The sequence below is a fragment of the Cricetulus griseus genome, unplaced genomic scaffold (assembly GCF_003668045.3).
Source record: "Cricetulus griseus strain 17A/GY unplaced genomic scaffold, alternate assembly CriGri-PICRH-1.0 unplaced_scaffold_56, whole genome shotgun sequence".
Taxonomy (NCBI): Eukaryota; Metazoa; Chordata; class Mammalia; order Rodentia; family Cricetidae; genus Cricetulus; species Cricetulus griseus.
In genome coordinates, this window is record NW_023277319.1 from 29,571 (window position 1) to 51,235 (window position 21,665).

The following is a 21,665-nucleotide window of genomic DNA, read 5'->3' on the forward strand; positions in this document are numbered from 1 at the left end:
GCAAGTGTGAAACAGAACATTGGGGCAGTGAACTGAGCTCTGCAGAGCCTTTCCTGTCCCTGAGATATGACCTCATCACAATACAGCACCTTCCAGTTTTCAAATTAGTAGATGCTTGTGGAACTTTTTAGTACACATTTGTAACATCACATCTGTTGTAAAATCACTTTTCATGGACAGGATGAGGTCTGTCCAAACTTCCTGGCCTCACTTAATGGAATCTGTCATTTCCAGCTCTCCCTGACAGGACTGCCACTTTCTCGTCCAACCTCCATGTTGACTGTAGATTACTAACAGCCAATCCTGCATTCCTTTCAGAGAGATTTTCAAGGTCAGCAGATCTCACTTCTCAGGACCTTTTCCATGTGATCAGATGCACATGTTCAATACAGTCCTGGTTGTGGAATCCCATATTCACGTCCTGTAGAAGACAATAAACCATCCTTGAAATGCCATCTCCACACAGACTCTGAACTGACTTTACTGAAGGACTGGCTTATAGAAAACCCACGTATGAACCTGATGTGCACCATTGTCAGGGAGAGGAGGGGAGGTTTGTGCCTTGGTAGGGTTTATGCTCCTATATATGGGCTCCATCTTTCTCTTGATTTACCCTTAAATATAAGTTCTACTCTAATAAAGAATTCTGTATAAGGATCTACATGGATATGAGAAAAAAGACACCGGAACACCCATGAACTTCCTGCTGTGATTTCAGTGATACAATGGAGATGTTTTTAACCTCAGAGCTGTCACTTTGCATTTTAGTGATCTGAGACTCTGCCTCCTATTCTTAAATAACAGCAGGAACACAGGAGATGTATTGAGGATAACATTCTCCCACAGCACAAATATTTAGAGAGACTTTCTGGGAAATGTAGGATGAAGGAATCCTAAGCTGCTGATGAGCTCTCCTGGGATGGTGTGTTCTGTGCGTGCTGTGCGCCCCCTGGTGGCCGTTGGCGGCCTCACAGTGAGGTTTATGTCTGGGTTCACACTGAGATCCCCTCACTGTGTATCTAACACAGTGATAAGTGGCAGTGTCCTCAGACTTCACACTGTTCATTTTCAGGTACAGAGTGTTCTTGGCATTGTCTCTGGAGATGGTGAACCGACCCTTCACGGATGGTGCATAGTTTGTGGTACTGCCATCATAATTAATTTCTCCAACCCACTCCAGCCCCTTCCCTGGAGTCTTTCGGACCCAGTGCATCCAGTAGTCACTGAAGGTGAATCCAGAGGCTGCACAGGAGAGTTTCAGGGAAGCTCCAGGCTTCACCAAGCCACCCCCAGACTCCACCAGCTGCACCTCACAGTGGACACCTGCAAACATAAAAATTCCTGATCAAGAAATCATCACACATGTCCATTGTCCCTCAGATTAATGTCCACTCACACAGTCAGCATCTACTGCTCTCCATAAATTACCTTTTAAAAGAAAACAAGGAAAATGCAGCTCAGCCCCAACTCCATGCTGATCCCTGAGTGAAGTCTTGGGATCCACAGCTGAGCTCCTCTCTCTGAGCTGTAAGGTCAGGACTGGGCTGCTTTTCATGAGCAGAGAGAGGGCCCATTTGCATGTCTTCTTGCTTTATAGCAAGCTCTGTCATGGAGTCCGGAGGTGTCAGGTCCTGGGTTATTTGTTAATGTTCTGGAGGAATCTGATAATGAAGTTAATGTTGGGGAAATATTATTAAATTAGATCATTTTCAAATCATCTCCTATTATCCCTTTTCTATAAAGACTCATTTTCATGTTCATTTCAACTCCCTTCTCCACTTCTGGGATTAAGAGAGCAGTGACATTTCTTTCCAGTGCTCATTTTTTTATGAAGTCAGCACTATTGTGTTGACCTCATCCCTGATGAACATAAAACTTCTAATATAGCTATAGCTTTGTGTAAAGCTGCCTCCTGAGGTTGGAAACTCCCTTTCTGTATGTAGGTCATGTGACATGCCTGAATTCCAGTGTTCAGCTAATCACATGTAAAAGTCTTTTCCAGATACTGTGTGTATTTCATGTGTTATTGTCTAATTCAGTTTTCCTTTGCTGCATGATTACTTATTTGACCCTAGAAATAGGGAGTGACTGAGAAGCTGAACTTCAAGGCAGAGCTCAGCATTTGACTTCTGTGTCTGCAGGTGGCCCTGTCAGAGGGGCAGAAGATGGCAACTGAAGTTCAGGAGTCAGGCCACCAAGAGGTGAATACATGGGGGACTGAATATCTGATATGAAAAACCTGGAGTCTAGAGACTCCAGAAAGTCTTTTGCCTTTGCTGTTCTGTTTCAATTTTGCTGCTGCCATCTTTCTCTGGTACCTGGGATGACGTGAATGGGTGTGGGGAGATCCCCACTGCCTGTAATATAGTGTGTTCTCATGTGGAAACATCCCATTCTACTGGACATTTTTACCTGTGCATTATTGTTAAGATAATTTCATTGTAACACACACTGTCTAATTGATAATAATAATAAAGTTAGTTTAAATCGACTAATGATGTTGAAAATTAATACAAGGGAGCTTCAAACAGGGAGGGCCTATGAGTTTCACCTCCACAGCTGCATAAATTGTAGTTCTCATTAATGAATAGGGAAAACACTTGAGTCCCTGGAAGCCAGGCTCTCTCAAATTCTTTCAATCTTATTGTTGAAAGATGAATTCACAGGTCTCTGTAAAAGATATTGGAATCCAAGTTAGGAATACTTATATTAGGAGATGCTATGAATTCACCATTTCATTTAAAGCTTTCTCAATAGAAGGAAATCCTGCCTGGTGCTGGAAACCTAGTCAACTACCCAGGGTTTCTCACAGCATAGATCGTGGAGGAAAACATTCAACTGCCACTAACTAGCATGATTTCTAACTACACTCCAACTCTTTGTCTTCAAACTTACAAATATGTGTTGTTGTCTCCACTCATCAAGAAAACTTGTCTTGGCAAAAGTTGGAGGCCATTACAGAAAACCACAGCAGATAAAATGCAGAGTTGTTAAGCCCAATCCTCACCTGATGCATCTACAACCCATCTCCTGCATCATAGGCTTAGGGATTGTTGTAGAAGAGGACGTAGAAAGAGCGTGTGCACCTTAGGAAGGGTAAGCCCGCTCTGAGATCATGTCTCCTATACATATTAGAGAAGATGTGTCCATCAAGTCTACCTGACAAGGCTCTTGAAACATGAGCCAAACAAGAATGAAAACAGCAGACACACTAACATGGAAGGAGGAGAGTTTACCAGGCCACAGCTCTACTCAAAATTTTATAGGCACTAAGGAGCCCAGAGCAGGAGAAACAGTCTTCAAGAGAATAGAGTTTACCGCTAGGTTTTCCAATACCATAAAACCCTGAAAACTTATTACATAAACTGAGGTTGAATTTCATTATTTAGAAATACAGAAATCACACACACACAACACACACACACACACACACACACACACACACACACAGACACACAGACACAAAGACACACACACACACACACAGACACACAGACACACACACACACACACACACACAGACACACACACACACACACACACACACACACACACACACACACACACAGACACACACACACACACACACACACACACACACACACACACACACACACAGACACACAGACACACACACACACACACACACAGACACACACACACACACACAGACACACACACACACACAGACACACACACACACAGACAGACACACACACAGACACACACACAGACACACACACACACACACACACAGACACACAGACACACACACAGACACACACACACACAGACACACACACACACACACACACACAGACACACACACACAGACACACACACACACACACAGACACACACACAGACACACACACACACAGACACACACACACAGACACACACACACAGACACACACACAGACACACACACACACAGACACACACACAGACACACACACACAGACACACACACACACACACAGACACACACACACACAGACACACACACAGACACACACAGACACACACACACACACACAGACACACACACACACACACACACACACACAGACACACACACACACACACACACACACACACAGACACACACACACACAGACACACACACAGACACACACAGACACACACACACACACAGACACACACACACACACACAGACACACACACACACACAGACACACACACACACACAGACACACACACACACAGAGACACACAGACACACACACACACAGAGAGAGAGAGAGAGAGAGAGAGAGAGATCTCAATATTAATAAATTAAAAAGAATGAATTTGAAAGAAAACAGGAATCCCCAAAGGAAGGTTGGGAGGGAGAAAAGGGAATAGGAAAATGAAGTATATTATAACCTAAAAAGTATTCATATTAATTGACAATAAAAACCAAACTCTTTGTTTCCTGAGTTTCTTTAATTGTCAGAATAGACATAAACATAGTAGAAAATGCATGAGTGATTGCCTACTAGGTAAAAAAAAACACACCAGGAATATTCCCTGTCCTGGCACATGCATTAAACCCTAGAATTCTGGGGTGGTTCATTAGGATCAAGAACTATAAAAACTCCTTGTAACATTAGTGAAGCAAGCCTGGGACTCATGATGCTGGTTTCCCACAAAATATAATAAAAAATACATTTAGAGGTGATTTTCAACAAATATTTCAGGAAGAGATAATTACCGGCACAGGAGACAAATCTTCTGCATGCTCTGCACCTGGTTCATGCGCTGTCTTCCAATGTGTGCTCTACAGACATTGGCAGACTTGGAACCTTCTTCAACCCTCAGCCTCTAGGGAGCCAGGGACACAGTTCTCATCAGGTTGCTTCCTTTGGATCTTCTGTTTGCGCCTCCTCTCTGCTGTTCATCTTCCTGCCCAGTCATGAGTAGTACATGACTGTCTGCCTGTGTTTTTATGCAAGTTTTCAGTCACTTGAAATTTTGAGAAGATATAAAAATATTAAATTCAGTGTGTGTGACAATTGCCTTGCAATGCATGAGCTGCAATGTCATCCAGCCATTAATAGTTGAGTCAGGAAAGAAAGTGAATACCTTAAGAGAGAGAAATCACCATTAATCTCAGGAGTCACCATAGGAAGCCAAAACCAACAGTGGAGCTGATTCCTGACCCCTAATAAAATGTTCTGGAAATGAATCTGAACACCAGGACAGGTCAGGTACATACACCTGGGGCATCACACCGGACTGAAGGACTCTCATTCTTTAAATACAAGAAAGGACCATGATGAAGCTGATCCTGGCTGAGTTCTAGAGTGTTGTGAAGAGATGAAGGTAGCCTGTGCATCAGGATATCACATGAAACATTTTCAGAACTCATGTGTGAGTCAGAAAAACATTTATTAGGCTATGTATTATCAATTTGACTTAAAACCTTTCCTTTTAGAAAAAATATGCATGGAACAATGAGACATGGAATCCTAAATGCAGTGAGGGACTCACTGTGTTTATCCCCAGCTTTTTTTCTCTCCTTCCCCTGAGCTGAGGGCTGCACAGGGCAGTGTATCACACCTGGGCACAGGTCATCCACAGCAGAGCTACGTGCAATCAACACTGTGACTGGAGCATCCAGGTCTGAGATCCCAGATCACAGTCAAATATTCCAGCTGAGAAAACCCCTCCCTCAGGGGACAGAAGTTACAGAGAGAATTACAGATGCTGCTGCTGCTGGCTGTGATGACGATGACTGGATGTCTGACACCTCATGTGTGAAAATGTGTGGCCTTCTTACATGTATGTCCAATGGGTGTTGACCTTCCTATAAGGTTCCCATGTGTGAACTAAAATATACATGGGCAATATTAATTAACAAATAATTTTTAGTCAACTAAGTTGGAGTCTTGTCACAGTAACTACATCGCGTGTATCACGTGGTGTCTGCAGTTATTTGAGGTCAGAACAGGAAACCTTAGGGTCCCTGAGGACTTCCTCACTCTCCAGATGTTTCTCTCACCTACTACATTTTATTTCCCAGTGAAAGTTGGGTCTACAGCGCCCCCTGCTGGTCCTGAGCATCCTCACATTGAGGTTGTTTCTGGGCACACAGGGAACCAGCTCACTGTGTCTGCTGCAGTGTAAGGCAGGGCTGTGTCTTCAGTGGGAGCTGAGCTCAGTTTCAGGGAGATCTGATCCTTGAATGCATCACTGACACACTATGGACTTCTCAGTGACAGCTGCAAAGTTTCTCCAGCCATTGTCCTCCATTCTCTCACGTCATGCAGGCTCTTCCTGAAGGGGAACACCCAGGAAGAGGATCTCAACTCTAGAGACACAGGTGTTTTGTTTGTGACCCATTGATTCATCCAGGACCCTGGAAGTAATCCTGATAGTAAGACTGTTTAAAGGAGCCTCATGGTTTCCTTTTGTTCCTGGTTAAAACAAGGTATCAAATGGTCACAAGTGCCCTGGAACCAGCTGTGTCCTGAGACTACCCTTGACCTGCTAATCTTCCTTGTCTACTCAAGGTGCTCAGATTGTGAGCTACATTCCAATAAGCCAATGATCACCAAAAACAGCAATTTCTTTATTTTACCTTGTAACTAATTTTGAGTTTGTGAGTGGCTGTTTTCTTCCATATATCTTTATGTTTTCATTTGCTAGTAAATATGAGAATTTCCACATGATCAAAATATTTTCTCCAAAATAGTTGCCCAATACTGGTAGACACATATGCTCACATTATTACCAACATGGGACTCTTGGGTCAGTGTCGTCAAGTTTAAACTGCTCACTCTCTGAGTCCTGAGGGCAGCTTGACCAGGAAACTTCTGAATATAGTGAGAATGGATTCATAACCAAAGGCAACCAGATCGGGAAGTGAGAGTCCACAGTAGAAGCTCACAGGAAGGACACTGCCCAGACCACACAGCAGCCATCCCTTAGCTCCAGGTGAGCGGCTGAGCTCTGAGTTAGTGCAGAGAGGTCAGAACTAGAATATTCTAATTAAACACAGAAGCAGAAAACACCATGTTGAATGGAGTAATGAAAATTTCAATGCTATCACTTCTTAGCCTTATATGCACAGCCATGCAGAAGAGGAGAGTGGTTTGGACAACTCAGAAGCTTACTATGACTGAGCCTGGCTCCACTTCCACTTGGTTCACTCTGAATTACTAACACTGTTCCAGTTCAGGGTCTGCCCCAACCTCAGTATCAGGGAAAAGTCCATGTGAGTCTCCAGAGCTTCCCCACCACTTGACCACAGAGAATCACTCTTCTCTCATAGTCTTTCAGTATTTTGTTCAGAGAGTACTAGGTGGCATATTTGCTTTAAGAATGTTCGTCAAAAGAGAAGCCATAATTTTTAGAGTTGCTGATCAATTCCTGAGTCTATAATTATTAAAAGGATTCCCACCAATAAAACAGTAAATGTAGAGGACACCCAGATAAAACAGAAAAAATAAATCAATTATGTCAGAACCTGGGCTTTATGTGTGCTGAGCGCTCCCTGCTGGTCATGGGAACCCGGCAGGGAGGTTTTTGTCTGGGCTCACACTGAAGACTCCTCACTGTGTATCTTGTACAGTAATAAGTGGCGGTGTCTTCAGTTCTCAGGTTGTTCATTTGCAGGTAGACCATGTTTTGGGAATCATCTCTGGAGATGGTGAATCTGTCTTTCACTGAATCCGAGTAATAGGTTGCATAATTATAACTTTTAGGGTCTATGCTGGCAACCCACTCGAGCCCCTTCCCTGGAGCCTGGCGGACCCAGTTCATCCAGGCACCACTGAAGGTGAATCCAGAGGCCGCACAGGAGAGTTTTAGTGACCTTGCAGGCTTCACTAATCCTCCTCCAGACTCAACCAGCTGCACCTCACAGTGGACACCTGCAAACAGAGAGGAGCCTGATGAAGAAACTGTCACAAAGTCTACTGTCTCTCACTCATGTCTCCTCACACACTCAGTATCCCGTGTTATCTACCTTTTAAAAGAGCAACAAAGAAAACCCAGTGCAGCCCCAACCCCATGTTGATTGTCGTGTTTTCAGTGCTGATCACTGAATGGGAAGACAGGGCTAGAGTCCTCTGCCTGACCTGCGGGGTGAGGGCAGGGCTGGTTTTTATGAGCAGAGGGAGGCTGTATTTGCATATCTTCCTGATATATATTATTCTCTGGTGTGGGAGAGCGTTACAGGCAGCAGGTAATGGTGCAAATTTCTGAAAGAAAATGAACCAATGAGGACGATGTTTTCATTGAAATATTCATTATTTGTTTATAAAAAGATTCACCATCCTTAACTTATTTTTTCTTTTCATACACGAACTCTTCACTGCTTATCTTATCAGATATTATACAGTAAGTTCATTGAAGGTTAAAATTAAAACTTACAATTTGAAAATTCAAGGGTAACTAATGTAAAGATGAATCCATAGTGAAGTGTACATTAAATTAATGTAATGACACTGGGCTGGGGCAGCATGGTGAGAAAGTTTAGCCTGCAAAAGACACAAGTTTTATCCTCATTATAGAATACATATACATATATAAGTACATACATATGAATAATATATACTAAATAAACATTATTAGTATAGAGGCTCATCCATGTGAAATACTAAGCATATCTCAAACCACGTTTACATATATGCCACATGTTTGTGTTTGGGGTTTGTTTGTTAACATCCTTGGCAATTGTGCCATTAATTTCCTCACACTAAATATAGGATCCCTGTCTCTGGTTACAACAGGACAGAGAGGAGTTTGTTATCTGGTCTGTTGTGCCATGGTTTATGTCTTCCTGACTCTCCAATCCCCTGAGGATGTAGGACTTTCTTGGTGGTTGTGGGTTCAGGCTCAAGTGCCCCCTAAAATTGTTACCCTGTATTAGAATGGAGAGTGGGAAGTAATTGTTTAATGGATTAATTAATTCAACAGTTATATAAACATTTTTATGGCTAAGAATTCTTATGCACTATGACAAGATTGTTTCTGGGGCACTTGCAGGAAAGTGACTTCATTTAAAGCAACCATATGCAGTCAGCTATTGATCTGAAGTCACTTCAGATTTGACTCCTTTGGTGACCAAATCATTTCTGTTACAAGGTTTCACTCATTTAGCATGGTTATGTGTGGGTAAGCAAAGGAAAAAACTTCAGACAGATGTGGTGTCTCTCTCCCTCTGCCACTGCTTGCTGTTCTGACTTTGAACCTGTTCTGTGGGGCTCTGAATGGCTGAGGTGTGGTCATCCCCCACTACTCTGTGCTCCATAATCATCAGGTTGATCTGTTATGGGAGTTGCTTCTTATCTGGAGTATGGCTGATCTATAGGATCCATGCAAGCCTGGAATGTGGATATTAGATTCTGCTGCATGGTCTTTGTTAATTTCTATGCCCTTTTCACAGTTAGATGGTGTCATCTCAGTGGGTTTCTTCTCACAAGAATTGCTGGATGATATTCACACACATTTTCTCATAGTCATGATCTAGTAATATTAGTTGCAGCAGACTAGAACAAACATAAATTCACACAAAGTATGCATGGATGTTTGGATTGGGATCATCACAATTCTTAGAAATTGTAGGTGTGTAAAATATTATATTGGTTCCATAACTACAAGTAGAGGATTATAAAATGAAATGATTACACTTTGATATCAGCTGTGATAAGGGCAAAGCATTAAGGGAAATTTCAGATGATGTTTCCCAGCATGATTTCAGGGTCCAAGTGCTCAGCCGTTCTATAGAAAGAACCTTGTTTGAACACAGACCCTTGATTATCCAGGACTGTGCATTGTAAGCAGAGATGACAAAAATAAATTATCTTCTTCGGAACATTTATCTCCCACTCCAAAATAAAATAGAATTTTTTAGCTTCATAAAATTGCAGTTTTAATTTGCTTTTTTCCCCTGTTTTATTTGTTATGGGAATTGTGTCACAGGTTCCCTGGCAATCTTAGAGGAACATTTTAGTCTGAGATATATGTTTTTCACTGGGGAAGGACATGACTAAGAGAGAAAAGGCTGAGCAGAGGAGTGTGTGGTCCTTCTGAGTGAGGGCAGGAATGACAGAGTGTGTTAGTGGTGGCTGTTTTTTGACTCGGGTTCCATTTTGTACCTTAATATTTCGGCACAGGATTTTTCATTTTTATAGAACAAAAAGAAATTTATAAGGTTTACTGTTTTTCAGACAATGTATTTTATCATATCCCCATCAGACTCTCGTCAGATATTTGTCACCTTTACCCAATCATCTTTAATATCTCTCTCTCTCTCTCTCTCTCTCTCTCTCTCTCTCTCTCTCTCTGTGTGTGTGTGTGTGTGTGTGTGTGTGTGTGTGTGTGTGTGTGTGTGTGTCTCCCTGATTTGTGTAAGCCTCCCTCAATTACTAGACCATGGGGCAAAAACTTTCAAATGCACAGACAGATACAAATCCCCTAAACTTCTTATTTTACACTGTTTCCCTAGTCTATTTTTTGTGTTGGATTTAAAGTCAACTGCAGACTACTCCATGAACTAGCTGCAGGTTTTCTCTCAAAAATCTGTATTTTGGGAGAAGTTTAAATTGGCTCATACCAGGTGGCTCTCCCTTATAAATTGCTCCAACTAAAATATCCACATGTCTCTAGCCCTAGAAGTTTCCTCAGAGCCTGGTCAGCCTGGACAGGCCCAGCATTCCAACTCCTTTTGTCCCACCCAGTGGTTGGAACTCATCCACCCAACAGTCTTCCTGTTGGAGTCTCAGGTGCTGCATGCAGATAGGGAGGGGAGCTCTTGTCTTTTGTGGGGTTTGAAGATCACGGCTCAGCTTTCCTGGCTCTGGGAAGAAGACCTCAGTGGTTTTCAACCTTATTATTTTATTTTATTCATGAATGATTCCCAAATAAATACCCAATGACCTTTATCTGGGCTTTTGTGGACTCTATTACAATTGACCATTACACCACCCAACAAAGATGCCTCAGTGTCTGCAGGAAGTAATCACAGAGAAGATTACACATAGCTCCTAATCATTTGTTTGTTGACAATAAAATCTGGGATTTTAGGTTTCAAACCTGGGGCAAATGGCTGAGGTTTCAATTTGAAATATCACCTCAGAAAAAGGCCACCAGATTCCCCTGATTCCCCAGTCCCTACCTGCTATAGGGTCCTCCTGGCTGGCTTCCAGTGAATGGTCTTCCCTCCCCTAGATGATGGTCTCTATAAAATCCAAATGTTTTAGTTACCTGGTCCTTATCATGAATCATTTGGGCCTCTTGGTTGCTTCACCACGGTCTACTCTCTCCTCTCCCATTCTCTTTACCCCGCTCCTCACAAGGGTTGATTATGGTGTGGCCTCTCCTCTACTGTGACTTCCCTAATCCAGGCACTGTCCTAACTGGATACCACTGAGTCTTTGCCTGAATCTCATGAGGAAAAATCATCACCAATACTGCAGACCTCACTCAGCATTTGATCCTGTGTCATCACCAGAGTCATTTCTGCTAAAGTTATGTGTGACTACAAAAAAACACAATTGTGCTTGTTTTGTATTTTCTTAGGTGTAAGACCTACTGTGAAATGTGTTTAATACAGCCAGTTACAATCCACTGAAGTACATTATTTTTCCTTTGCATGTAAGTACCAATTGCAGATAGTTTCTTCTTTAAAATTGAATATCCATGTCAATTTCCCCCTATTAGCATTAGAATCTCATGTGGCTTGAACCTCTACAAGACCTAAAATTACTTCTAGCCTAGTGAGTTCATGTGTGCATCGGTCCTGTTGTGTCTGAAAGAGACTCTATCCTTGGACTCATTGAGCACATGTGGGTCTTAAAACATATTTCTACTCCTGAATCACTCCCTGAGTCTCTAGTCGAAAGTTTGCTTAAAATCACATGTTTATGACTGAGTGCACACATATCCTCCATGCTCTATACATTGTCCATTTGAGAGTCTCCATGACACCTGCCATGTGTTGCAAGAAGAAACTTCACTAATGTTAGTTGTGTGAGGCACAGATTAATGTGCAGATATTGACATACCATTCAGAATTATTTTATAGTTATATTTCTTTAGAACAGTTGTCCTCAAACTTCCAATTGCTGCAGCCTTTTAATACAGAGCTTCATGTTGTGGTACCACCTGGAATTTAAATTATTTTATTGCTATTTCCAATTATAATTTTCCACTATGAGTCATGATGTAAATATCTGACATCCAAGACATCTGATATGTGACCCTTGTAAAAGAGTCCTACGACCCTGTGAAAGAGTTGTTCAAAATCCTAACTTGGTTGACATACAGGTTGAAATTCACTGCTATAGCAGAACATGTGTGATTTTGTCATAATCCCATGGCCTACCTTGTCAAAGATTCTAGAATATTCTAGTATTTTCAGGCATGGGCTCCATTCACAGACTGGGCGTTAATTTTAATCTCATCAGCAGGTCACCATTGTAGGTCACAGTGATCTGTTAGGCTGATTCTCCTCTAGAGCATGCAAAGTACCTTCTACTGCAATGAACTGTAGTCAGTAGGGCTGCGGTTTGTGGAGAGCAACCAGTTACCTGAGGTCATAGCTTGAGATATTTTATGTTTTACATGGAGTCACTTTGGCCAATGACTCATTTTGTAAAAGTTTATCTAGAAATGTCAGTCTTCCCCACATCCAGGAGTTTACTGAACATGAATGTTACAATAATTCAGCATCTGTTGCCCTGTAAATTTGAGGCCTAAGACTGAGTGGAACAACAACCCTGATCTACCTGGATCAGCGACCAGAAACCTTTATTCTTTAAAAACCCAACAGACAGATTCTCATTTCTGAATAATTTTTAAAGCTGGCCTCATTTGTATAACAGGAAGCCAGGGATCTGAAACTCAGAGTAAAGAGGAAACCCCAGAGGCTAGCAGGAAAGTCTGCCAACTCCCAACCCCATCAATTGCAGGAGGAAGACACAGAGTTGAGAACCAGTCTTAAATATGGCACAGCTATCAACCACTGCTGTGTCATTGTGATCACCGAGCACAGTAGTATGTGGCAGTATCTGCAGTGTCCACACTGGTGATCTTGAGGGTTACCCAGTTGTTGGAGGTGTCCTTGGAGATTGTGAGCCAGCTCTTCAGGGACGGGTTGTACCTCTTGTTATCATCCCAATAAATGATTGCAAGCCCCTCGAGACCCTTGCCTGAGGGATGGCAGACCCAGCCCACACCCATACCAGAAGTGCTCAGTGAAAACCCAGAGAAAGAGCAGGTTAGAGTGAGGTCCTGGGAAGGAGGGAACACTCCAGGGCCAGACTCCTTCAGGCTAACCTGGGACAGGACATCTGGGGGGGGGGGGAAAGTAGAAGGTAAGGTTGGCACAGAGTGAATTATGGGAGTTCATGGTTACAAAGTTGTGTTTTTGTATTTTGTGTGTGCTTGTGCGTAAGAATATTGACTGTTTTGGTCAATATTTTTGTTTGGTATTTCCTTTTGTAATTTTTTTGTTTATTTGTTTTATCTTTGAGAGAGAAAGACACGATGTAGAGTTGGGGAGAACAGGATACATGAAATATCTAGGAGGAGTAGATGGAGGGGAATCAGTGATCAGAATATTTGTAAAAAAGTTTTCAAATGTAAATAAAACTGAATAAAATAAACAAGAAAATATACACCCATAAAAGTTTAACAAAAACTCTTGACTGTGAGCATGGAAACATCACATGTCAACAACAGCAGGTGCAGGTCAGCTGGTGGACTCCAGAAAGGAAACCACAGAGGATACAGAGTTCCCAGCCCATGGACCACATCTCCCTACTGAGGATTCTTGGCTCCATTGCGCCCCCTGCAGGTGCTGGTCTCCCCTGCAGATTTGTTTGTCATTGCTTACAGTCAACTTGCGCTGGTTCCCTTGAGCAATATATCTCTGCAACCTCAGTGCCCACAGAGCTCATGTACAGGGATAAATGGCTCTTGTTTAACAGGAGATGCTGATGCTTCTTTGAGAGATTGATTTAAGTTGGGCCTGTATGGTCATCAATGTCCCTCTCAATGCCAGTCTTCTCTATGGTGGACGCAGTTCTACCAGTTCCCACATGTAATAAAGAGACTCTTGGAGAGAAATGGGTCTTTGCAAACTTCATCAGGCTTCAACTTGGAGAGAACACCTGAACTCAGAGAAGCACAATGAATCTTGAGCTCAGATGTAATCCCTCATATATCCATTCATGGATTCCTGCGACACTCTGATACAGGAGTCAAGAGAAAGACGAGGCAACACTGTAGTACTCGCAGACCAGTTAACAACTTGAGAATGATATATTCACATGAAGAAGGAGGTAAAAGTCAAGTCAGTTTCAACTGGGACTCAATATATTTTCCATTACCCATGAGTATCAATAAAATGTGGCATATCAAATTTCTGTTAGATTATTCACCACCCATATTTTTGACACAGAAATGAGACACAGCATGGCAAGGAGAGTCCCCAAAGCCCACAAAGGAGCTGGAGACCGCCCCTGTTCCTATTGTGAGGAGTCCAACAAGAGGACCAAGGTACACAGCTATCACATATATGAAGAGAGCCTTGGTCATTTCCTTGCAGGCTCCCTGGTTGCCTGTTCAGGCTCTGTGAGACACTATGATCCCAGTTAGTTGATTCTGTGAGTTTTCAGGTTGTGTCCTTGACCCCTCTGGCTTCAACATTTCTTTCTCCCCCTCTTGTGTTGGGTGCTCAGTGGGTCTGCATCTGGTTCCATAAGTTAGTGGATGAAGCATCTCTGATGTCAGTTGGGCTAGGCACCAACATATAAGTACAGCAGAATTTTAATTCACCATACAGTTGCTCCCGGGGAGCAGAGCTGAACTGTAACAACTTCGCTGGGGAAGCCCTCTCCTGCCTGAGCAGAGCTGATACACCGGGAAAGCCTTCCCTGAAGCAGGGCTGTGAGCGTCTATGCTTACTATGACCTGTGCTATTCCTTGGCTCCAGAGTATTCCGAGAGTCCCAAGTGCCAGAATACATGTCCCATCTGATCTGCCCACACACCTACGATAGGAAAGGTGAGCATCTCCTTTCAGGAGCCTCTGCTCAGCTAACATACCAAAGACTGCACAGAATGTCTGATTGCACTCTTTGGAAGTTTGTTTTGTGTCTCTTGGAGATCGATGAGGAGAGATTAGAAGCTCCTAGTCAGTGTCTTCATAGTCCTTCTTAATATATTAGAATCACAGTTATGCATATCCAGGGTTCTGGTCTATAAGGAGTGTGTGACAGTGATGACCTGGCAGTCTTGCCTTCAAGCTGTGGCTGTCTCTGGTTCTTGGTTGCATAATTGTCAAGATTCTTGGTACTAGGAAGCACCTCACTCCTGTCCATTACTGATTCCCACTCTTCTCTGTTGGAAGGCTTTGCTGCCTCATCAAGGTTGCAGACTTCCATGGACCAGCTGCCTTTCCCAAAAGCTTAGCCACATGGAGGTTCCCTCCCTCTGTAATGCAATTACCTCCTCTCTATCTGCCATTATCTGGTGAACATTGCTGAACTCTGAGGAGTTACCATATCCAAGAGCTGTTTCTAAGCAAGGCGCCTGACCCATGGCACAGATTCCGGCAGGAAGGCTCTCTTGCTGCTCATATGATAATTAATACTTGTGCTAGTAGCCCTATGACAGGATGGTGATACTTGATGCAAATTAGTGTTTGTCCCCATCATACAGTTGTTCTCCCAGAGTGCTGTTTCTGTCATACACACAGCCTTCCTAACAGGAGTCAGCACTTCATAGCCCTTACCCTCCTTTTCAGTCAAAGTTCCTGAGAAGGAAAAAGAGCTGCAGGGATCCCCACTTATCCCATATTACAAGCACACAGGAAGGACACTGCCCAGACCTCAGAGTAGGCCATTCCTTAGCACCAGAGGAGCAGCTGAGCTCTGTAGTAAGTACACAGTGGTCAGAACTAGAATTATCTGATTCAACACAGGGCAGAAGATGCAGTGATGAATGCAGTAATGGAAATATTTTAATTAAAATTCAATTCTTTCACTTCTTACCCTCATATGTACAGCCCTCCAGAAGAGGAGAGGGGGTTGGACAATTCAAGGTGCTTAGTGTGACTGAGCCTGGCTCGCCTTCCACTTGATTCCCTCAGAATTATTAAGACTATTCCAGCTGAGTTTCTGCCCTAACTTAAGTATGATGGAAAAGTCCACTTGAGGTTTCTGAGCTTCCCCAGAAGCTGATCCTGGTGACCACAGAAAATCACTCTTCCCTCATAGACACTTTCTGCATTTTCTTCAGGGAGGACTAAGTGACATATTTTTTTTTAAGAAAGTTCGTCGAAGCAGAAGTCATAATTTTTAGAGGCGCTGATCAATTCCTGAGTCTATAATGATAAGAGGACACCCAGGAAAACCAGCAAATGGAGAGGTCACCCAGATAAAACATTAAAAAATAATCAATTATGTCTGAACCTGGGCTTTATGTGTGCTGCGCGCCCCCTGCTGGTCATGGGAACCCGGCAGGGAGGTTTTTGTCTGGGCTCACACTGCAGACTCCTCACTATGTCAACTGTACAGTAATAAGTGGCCGTGTCCTCAGTTCTCAGGTTGTTCATTTGCAGGAAAACCATGCTTCGGGAATCATCTCTGGAGATGGTGAATCTGCCTTTCACTGAATCTGAGTAATAGGCTGCATAATTATAACTTTTAATGTCTATGCCAGCAATCCACTCCAGCCCCTTCCCTGGAGCCTGGCGGACCCAGTTCATGAAATAGTTACTGAAGGTGAATCCAGAGGCCGCACAGGAGAGTTTCAGTGACCCTGCAGGCTTCACCAATCCTCCACCAGACTCAACCAGCTGCACCTCACAGTGGACACCTGCAAACAGAGAGGATCCTGATGAAGAAACTGTCACAAAGTCTACCGTCTCTCTCACTCATGTCTGCTCACACACTCAGCATCCCGTGTTATCTACCTTTTAAAAGAGCAACAAAGAAAACCCAGTGCAGCCCCAACCCCATGTTGATAGTCGTGTTTTCAGTGCTGGTCACTGAATGGGAAGACAGGGCTAGAGTCCTCTGCCTGACCTGCGGGGTGAGGCCAGGGCTGGTTTTCATGAGCAGATGACGCCGTATTTGCATATCTTCCTGATATATCTTATTTTCTGGTGTGTGTGAGCCTTAGAGGCAGCCGGTATAGGTGTGAACATCTGAGAGAAAATAAACCAGTGAGAACCATGATTTCATTAAAATATTATTCGTTTATAAAAATATTCAACATCCTTAACTTATTTTTATTTTATACATGAACTCTTCACTGCTTATCTTATCAGATATTATACAGTAAGTTCATAGAAGTTTAAAAATTAAACATTACAATTTGAATTCAAGGGGAACTAATGTAAAGATGGATGAATACTGAAGTGTACATTAAATTACGGCATTGAAAGTGGGCTGGGACAGGACGGTGTGAAAGTTTAACATGCACAAGACACAAGTTTTATTCTCTTTATAGTATACTATATATATATATATATATATATATATATATATATATGTGTGTGTGTGTGTGTGTGTGTGTGTGTGTGTGTGTGTGTGTTAAATAAACATTAACAGTACAGAGGCTATTCCTTGTGAAATACTAAACACATCACAAAATGCTTTTACATATATGGCATATGTTTGTTTATGAGCTGTGTTAGTTAACATCCTTTGCATTTGTACCATTAGTTTTCATCAAACTATATATGGGTTCCTTGTGTGTGATTACCACAGGAAGGAAATGAGTTACCTGGTCTTCAGTGCCATGGTTTTAATGTATTCCCATCTCTCCAATTTTCTGAGGATGCAGGACTTTCCTGGAGATGTGGGATCAATCTCAAGAGGAGGACCCTTGGAATAGTCACCCCTGGATTAGAAAGGGGAGTTGTGATGTAATTGTTTAAGTGATTAATTAATTACAGAAACAATGTTATGGCTAAGAGTTCTTATGGACTATGACTTTTCTGTTTCTGTGCCATTTGCAGGAAAGTGACTTCATTTAGAGCAACTAAATGAAGGGAGCTGCTGATTTGGAATCTTTTCTGCTTTTGGTCCTTTGATAACCATTCACTTCTCTGACAGGTGTCACTCAGTCAGCCCGGTTATGTGTGGATAGCAAAGTGAATAAACTCCAGACAGACGCGGGGACCTCCCTGCTGTTTCCCCTTTGCATCTGTCCCACAGTCTCCATCACACAGCAAGTCTCCATGGCAACAAGAAAATTCAAATAACTCCCTGGGATCTATCAGACCACCATGGATTCAAGTTGGACGTCAACAACTACAGAAAAACAGAAAGCCTACAAACGGATGGTAACTAAACCACTTCCTCCTGACTGACTCCTGGGTCAAGGAAGAAATAAAGAAAGAAAGGAGAGACCTCCTAGCATTCAATTACAATGACGGCACAACACATCCAAACATTGGGACACTATGAAAGGAGTGATAAGAGGAAAGTTCATGGCACTACTTGCTGCATAAAGAAATTAGACAATTCTCACACAGCAGACTTTATTGACCACCAAGCGTGTGAATGGGTCTGACCTAGGGTCTCTGCATATATGTGCCAGATGTGTAGTTTACATGGTCTTCTTGTGGGACACATGAACGTGTGAGCAGCAGCTGTCTGTGACTCATCTGCTGACTTTGTGACCATCTTCCTCATGCTAAATTGTGTCATCATCTTGACATGCCATGTTTTGTTGATATCCATTGGAGGCATGCCCTCCACTGAAGAGAAGTGGATGGGGGGTAGGTGAAATGGGCAGGGTTTTGGAGGAATGGAAAGAGGTTAAACAACAGTTTGTTAAATAAATTAATAAATAGAAATAAATGCATATATATTTATAATGTCATATTGAAATAAGGATCCTGAAACATAAGTTATCATATAACTGCAGAGGATATAGAATCCATATGGCACAACCAATCAAATCAGGGATACTGTGAGTAATCCAAAGTGGACTATGGAGTAAGAGAAACATAAATTAGGAAGCTATTATAAAACAAAAAAGTTTGGATAATCAACAGTTCATAGATCCATAGTTTTGTATTTCAGATTTTCTTTAGTTTGGGGTAAACTTTTTGGTTCAGATTTTGGTGTGTTTTTATGGATCTGATGGTGTATTATTGTTACAAAAATAATAGATTTCAGAAAATTGTATGGAAAATTAGTGACGCCGATGAAATTCTCATTTAGTTATTAGTGTTGTCCCACTGCTTGTTCTGATCATGCTCTAGTTTTTTGTGAGATATGTGCCTGCAGAAAGATGAGAGAAAAGAACATGGATGAGATTTCTGTTTATATTAACTTCTGAGTCTTTGAAAAGAGGTAAATGCATGGTGGACAGTGCTCATCACAAACGACCTGAGTGATTAAATGAAGACCACTGTGATGGGCACATGAAAACTCCCTATGAGGCAAAGGTCAGAGATGCCCCAGAGGTCCTGAGGAGGATGTGAGATATTGCATTGCTCTCACTTCCCCACTATAACTCCATAGACCAGTCTTGTTTCTAAGAACAAAATGCAAAACTGAAGAGATTGTAAGAGCCAGAGACAGAGGACGACTCCAAGGAAACAGTGTCTTCTAGAGAAATCAAGATTGATCGATACACACATGAACTCAGATACTGTGAAAGCCTCACAGTGCTGCCTGATGGTGTGGAGAGTTGACTATTATAAGTTTGTTTTTGGGCTCACACACAATGCCCAAACTATGACTGCCTTCTGTCTTCATTATCTATGTTCTTTTGAGTAAATATTTCAAGGATCCATGAAACCCAGTCTGTTCCTTGGTGTTGTTGTACCTAGATGTAGCTATGACCACTAATGATGAACTGAATTGACAGACAGCACAACTGGTGGACGGTGTCTACAAGTACTCTACCAGGCCAAATTCCAAACACTCTGCAGAACAAATTGAGCACGTGGTATCTAATGGCCTCTGAGAGTTAATGGTGCATCAGTACAGGTCCATGGTCTATAAAGGCTTGAGACTGTGGGAGAGGTGATTGATATTGGGAATCAAATAAATGTGGGACCAATGAATACTCTATGACCTCAGAACCTCCCTCAACGAACATGCACATACATTGATTTGATTAAAACATTTTGTGAAAAGTAATGTAATAATACTATTGAACAACTAATAGGATTTATAGTTATGTGGTGGTGATGTTGCATTTTGATACATAGCTCACATTTGAAGAGACTGGAAATTCTGCTTGGTTACACAGCAAGAGTTTATTATAACTATGATTCATATACTGGTTTATTAAAATCAACACTAACAAAAATCCCAGTAGAAGATTGTCCAGAGATATTTTTACTATAATGCAGAATCACACTTTTTACTTTTATTATTTTATTAATGAAGAAACAAGTCAACAGAGGCGGTCACTAGAGAAGAGATTGTCAAGGTATGCTGTACACTGGGGCATCCTAAATCAGATTCACCTCATGCAGAGTTGTGATTTTGAGATATTAGTAGGACTGTGTGAACTAACAGCCAAAGGGACACTCAGTATGTTTATTTTTAAGTAAGACTCCAGGCTGATCTTCTCTATCATCACAGTCCCAGGGCAGCTTCCTGCTCCTCCAGGGTTTCTGACACACTCAGGATGTGGTTGCAACACTGTGTCTTTCGCACAGTAATAGACAGCAGAATCCTCAGATGTCAGGCTGCTGAGCTCCATGTAGGCTGTGCTGGAGGATTTGTCTACAGTCAGTGTGGCCTTGCCCTGGAACTTCTGATTATACTTTGTATTACCATTTCCAGGATAAATCCATCCAATCCACTCCAGACTCTGTCCAGGCTTCTGTTTCACCCAGCTCATAAGATAGCTAGTGAAGGTGTAGCCAGAAGTCTTGCAGGACAACTTCACTGAGGACCCAGGCTTCACCAGCTCAGCCTCAGACTGCGGCAGCTGGACCTGGGAGTGGACACCTGTGGGGACAAAGGCAGAGTGGATGTCACTGTCACCTGAGTGCATGGCCCCTCCTCATGTCTGGAACTTGGAGCCCTTACCTGTAACTCCTGTCACGAGGAAGAGGATGATCCAGCTCCATCCCATGGTGAGGACCTGTGTGCTCAGTGACTGTGGAGAGGACACTGATCATATGTTGTTGGTGGTGTGGACATCCCTGTATTTACCACATAGACTCACATGATTTGCATATTCAGGAGAAGGGTGCTTCTTAGATAAGGACCAAGTCCAGCTGGAGAAGAAGGAGGTGGAGGAGACCTGGGTCAGTCAGCAGGATGCTGAGGTCCAAATCCTCATCCTGTCTGAGGAAGCAGTCATTCCTGAGACATGTGTAGACATTGTGGTTATAACATCATGGCCTAATCTCTCCATTTACAATAGAATCCCACCAGATTCATTAGTTCATTTTCATGACAAAATAGATACACAGGTGGTGATTGCAATGATGAGAATTGTCCATGGGAATTTAATCAATTCCTAAATGGGTAGAATTTTTCACTCTTCTTTCATATATAAGCTATTTATATTTTTCTGTTTCAGCATATTTTAGGTGTATGCTCCTGGTGGCTTTTTTTCTTTTCTTTAATCCTTTTGTATTTGTTCATTAATTTCCTTTCTATTGAGAAAAAGAAAAGTTGTGGGTTTCTTGTAGGAATATGGAAAACAACTAAGAGGAATTG

General features: G+C 42.3%; 2 gene segments (V, D, J or C); both read right to left on the bottom strand.

The window, feature by feature from the left end:
- Window positions 1-12,994: 12,994 nt before the first annotated feature.
- On the bottom strand, window positions 12,995-16,979 carry LOC113831717. The segment is given in 3 exon segments: window positions 12,995-13,305; window positions 16,504-16,836; window positions 16,934-16,979. Coding segments are annotated over 3 exon segments (690 nt in total).
- Window positions 16,980-20,451: 3,472 nt separating this feature from the next.
- LOC118239821 lies at window positions 20,452-21,072 on the bottom strand. The segment is given in 2 exon segments: window positions 20,452-20,945; window positions 21,027-21,072. Coding segments are annotated over 2 exon segments (540 nt in total).
- Between the last annotated feature and the right edge of the window lie 593 nt (window positions 21,073-21,665).